Here is a 4,381-nt window from a genome sequence, read left to right as displayed (position 1 = left end):
TTTCTTTCTTTCTTTCTTTCTTTCTTTCTTTCTTTCTTTCTTCCTTCCTTCCTTCCTTCCTTCCTTCCTTCCTTCCTTCCTTCCTTTCTTTCTTTTTTCTTTCATTTACTAATTGACTAAAATTTCTGGCATGTCATAATAAAACTGTAATTAATTATAAACAAACAAGGGTTCACTTGAAGCAGTGAATAGAGGTTCCCACTTATAACCCTAGCTACTTTTGAGTTTGAAGCTGAAGACTGTAATCTCAAGTTCAAATTGGGCTTCATTACAAGTCCAAGGATAGACTGGGAAATTTACTCAGATCTATCCTGTCACAAAAATGCAGAGATTTTGCTCAATAGTAAAGTACTTGCCTAGTATGTATTTTACTATGTTGAATGTGCGCTCATGCATGCACAGACACACAGACACACATGCGGACAATCCTACACACACAGGAGCATGTGTTGCACACACACAAATACATACAAAACTTACTTGCTTTGTTTTTCCATGCTAGCTACCCTGAGACATTCCCATCTTGAATTTAGGAGATTCATTTGTTCTTGCACTTCAGTTTCTTCATCTTCTGATAATTTCCCTTTTCCAACTAGTTGACTTCCTAACTGTAGAACATTACCAACAAGTCCTTGATGAGATGTCAGGTCCATCATGAACCCCTGACAAGAAGAAATTAATGATTGTAGTCAACAATTGAGGAAATCATTGGGAGTTTGAATTTTATTAGTTGCAATTCTAAACCTTTGTCTGATTTAAATATATATTCTTCTTAAGCATATCTTAGTTTTTATATCATGGAATTATATATCATTTTAAACATGAATTAGAGAAAATCATCATCTTTGAACAATTTGTGAGGTAGAATATGCTAGTTGGAGCACTTTTGGGTGGAATATTTAATAAACAGCTCATAGGAAGACTTGCAGAAAGGCTATATAAGCAGGAAATAGAAACACATGCTTATTATCACAGTCAAACCCAGGGTCAGCCTCGGTTACAGAGTTTGTATCAGGCCTTCCAGAGATACATAAAAGATCTATCTCAAGTAGGGGAAGGAAAGAGGAAGAATTTGAGCAAATGTATAATCTGAGGAAATCTCTCCCGCTGAGGATCCTTCAAGGTGTTACCACACAAGTACTCATGGTGTATCTTCGAGTTGTTATGCATGATGATATTTAGGTGCTCTGGAATGGACTTCAGAATGAGGGATCAGTTTTTCCCTGATACAAAGAAAAATGTTGGACGTTTATTCTTCTAGGAGTCATTGCAAATCCACTAGCAATACCTCAGAAACTTGTTCTCCAAAACAGAACTACAAATATCGTTTGTAAAAATGTCATTTGTTAACATCTCAAAATTAACCCACAAACATATTTGCACTTGTCTTACTTTTTTTTTTCAGAATAACTGACAAAAATGACTTATTCTTGTAAATCATGTGCTTTAGCTTCAGAAGTCAGTGTTTTCTTTTACCTCATGAGCATGAAACTGTTCTTTCACTTCTTCAACATCATTTGAAATCTCTCCTTGTGCTCGCAATGTATCCTCTGCAGAAAGAAGCCATGAGAGTACTTCTTCTAAAGCAGTTTGGTAACTATCCAGATTTACTTCGGTCTCCATCAATGAACTGCCAAGTGACTTGTCTCTGGGAGCTTCCAAATGCTGAAAAATAAAATAAAATTGGTGTTATAAAATTAGTGGTTTTGAAACTATTTCAATATATGAAATGAGAGATGGAATGAAATGTTTAAAATGTGAGGAATATCTACTTTTATTATCATGAAAAGTAAACATATAAAATAGTGAACCTATATTTTAACTTCCTCATGATGACACACACACAAATTCCCAAATGACTGCTGAAATACACACCAAGTTAACATTTTGTTAAAGGTTGTCTCTATCACATGAAAGAGTGAGGCAGTGCATCATCTTTTTGTTGAATATTAAATGCTGTGAAATGGCATTCATGAGTTATTTTCTCATATATATGTGTATATATATATATATATATATATATATATATATATATATGTGTGTGTGTGTGTGTGTGTGTGAGATATGTGTGCATTTACTTGTAAATTACTAGAATTATATATGCACACTTTTGCAATGTCTTTGAAGATGTCACAAATAATGAGACATTTCCAAAACATTTAAAGTAATTATCAGGTACTTATGTATAAGGATATATGAAAATAATTAAAAAAAATCCTTGAAGACAAATCTGAAGATCCCAACAGTTTACCACTTTTACCAAGTATTTAATATATAAGACAACAATTTAAATATGGAATATTATAAGAGAAATATGCTCTATCCAATTTAAATAGACTGATATTAAGCAAGATGTCAAACCATTTTCTTAGACTATCTGTTAGGACACTAAAGCTAAGAAAAGAAAAGTGGTTTTAAGTACTCATAACTTTAAAGATAGAATCTAGTCATCTGGGAAGTGGCTGGGAGAAGTTTATCACAAACTGACCTCATAAACCTTAATCACGCCAGGCAGTGGTGGAGCACGCCTTTAATCCCAGCACTTGGGAAGCAGAGGCAGGTGGATTTCTGAGTTCGAGGCCAGCCTGGTCTACAGAGTGAGTTCCAGGACAGCCAGGGCTACACAGAGAAACCCTGTCCCACCCCTTACCCCGCAAAAACTTTAATCACTATTCTGTTAAAAAGGCACATAAGAAAAACCAAAGAGGTGAAGTGGATATATACTGTGCAAAGGGATTCTGCTACAGAGGCTGGAGTGTGCTGCATGGAAGTGACTTGCCCCCACCTATATTATAGGCAAAGTAATTTACAACACAAAATAATGGCTTCTAAACATGGAATATCTTGGTAGATTCTGCTGTTATACAATTGATACATAATTACAGGGATGCTCTCCTGAAATAACCTTTTTGCAGTTAACCCAGTGAAATAATAACAACAAAAACCTAAATATACAGAATGTCTACATATTCTTTTTTAAATCAAGTGAATGAAAAGTAGGTTCCTGTACTTCAAAAACTTGACGAAAAATCCTGAAACATGTTTCACCCAAAAGTATGAGTTATAGACAAATATCTGATAGAGTGAAGCATAAAAATAAGCCTTAGCTCTTGGGTACTTTTTTATAAACTGCCATCTTTAATTTTGATTTGACACTTACTGTGGAGATTATTTTGAGAGGAAAGGGGACAATACACCAAGGAGTTGCATTTAAGTACCAAACCTTATAGAAGTTGTCTTGCCTTTGAGGGCTCCTATATAAATAGCCATTCTTGTACTTATGCTTTATTTTGGGGAGTGAAACTGGGTACTTTTTCCTTATAAAAATAGCCTTCTTCTGTCAGTCCCTTATACAGAGGAAACAAATACAATACCTATGAATCTATCACAGCAACAACTACTGTCATCTGTAGTTTAACATGAATGATTATGGGTACTGACCATGACCTTCATTGCTGAGACAAGATTCCTAAGTGAGTCAACTACTTATGCCAAAATTGATTACACACTAAAGAAATGTAAAACAATACAGAGTCATTTTTTGAAACAATCAGTTAAATGAAGATGAAGAGAATTTGAATTTGTACTTAGCATGAAGTAAAAAAAAAAAAAAAAAAAACAACAGGGTTAATTTTGCGCTTCCACATGCTAATAGTAATACAATCCATAGGAAGATGGTAGCTACAAAATACAAAATGCATAAACTGGTAAGTTTGAACTCCATTTGCTTTCCTAACTAAAATTGCAGGGTATAATATAAACCTTGATTGACTGTAATGCTAAGTAGTAAATAAACAATATGTCAAGTTTTTAAAGCACTGATATGATGTTTAACCTAGTATAAGAGACATAAATTATGTTATAATTGTTAAGAAGTTTGTATAGATACAGCTTTAAAACTTTCACCTAGCCCTGAAGTTACTGTATTATCCAAATGGCCAGATTTTAGGGGTCACAGTATCAATGTAGAAAAAATGAACCTATAAAACTGAAAGGAATAGGTATTAATTTAAGTCAGTTCTTTTTGTGGATATAGTTTTCAACTTAACTAAGAACTGATTAAAAATTTTAAAGAACTACAAATCTTATATTCTAAGAATTATCTGTAAATGATGAACTTATAAAAGAATTATTATTTCAATAACAAAACTTTATTTTACCATTTGTGCAAATTGTTTAAATATTCAAAAGTATTTTATGCTTTACTGGTATTCGCAGAATTACATTTAGGGACAAAATTTAAAGTTATATGCTTTTGAAATGCCTTTAGAAGGTGTACCTAAGTTTCATGTGTTTAGCAAATTGTATCTTATATCTTGGGTATCCTAAGTTTTGGGCTAATATCCACTTATCAGTGAATACATATTGTGTGAGTTCTTTT

General features: G+C 33.2%; 1 protein-coding gene across 4 annotated transcripts in view; it reads right to left on the bottom strand.

The window, feature by feature from the left end:
- Dmd (dystrophin) overlaps nucleotides 1-4,381 on the bottom strand; it is a 2,293,239-nt gene that overhangs the window by 1,478,914 nt on the left and 809,944 nt on the right. For all 4 annotated transcript variants that reach the window (XM_029473189.1, XM_021152893.1, XM_029473188.1 and 1 more), the window contains exons 10-11: nucleotides 1,477-1,665; nucleotides 481-662 (exon numbers count right to left, since the gene is read on the bottom strand). In XM_029473189.1, the coding sequence (XP_029329049.1) occupies nucleotides 481-662; nucleotides 1,477-1,665 (371 nt within the window). The remainder of the gene's footprint in view (nucleotides 1-480; nucleotides 663-1,476; nucleotides 1,666-4,381) is intronic.

Source organism: Mus caroli, chromosome X, assembly GCF_900094665.2.
Source record: "Mus caroli chromosome X, CAROLI_EIJ_v1.1, whole genome shotgun sequence".
In the NCBI taxonomy this organism is placed as follows: Eukaryota; Metazoa; Chordata; class Mammalia; order Rodentia; family Muridae; genus Mus; species Mus caroli.
This window is presented reverse-complemented; position numbering and strand designations above follow the sequence as displayed.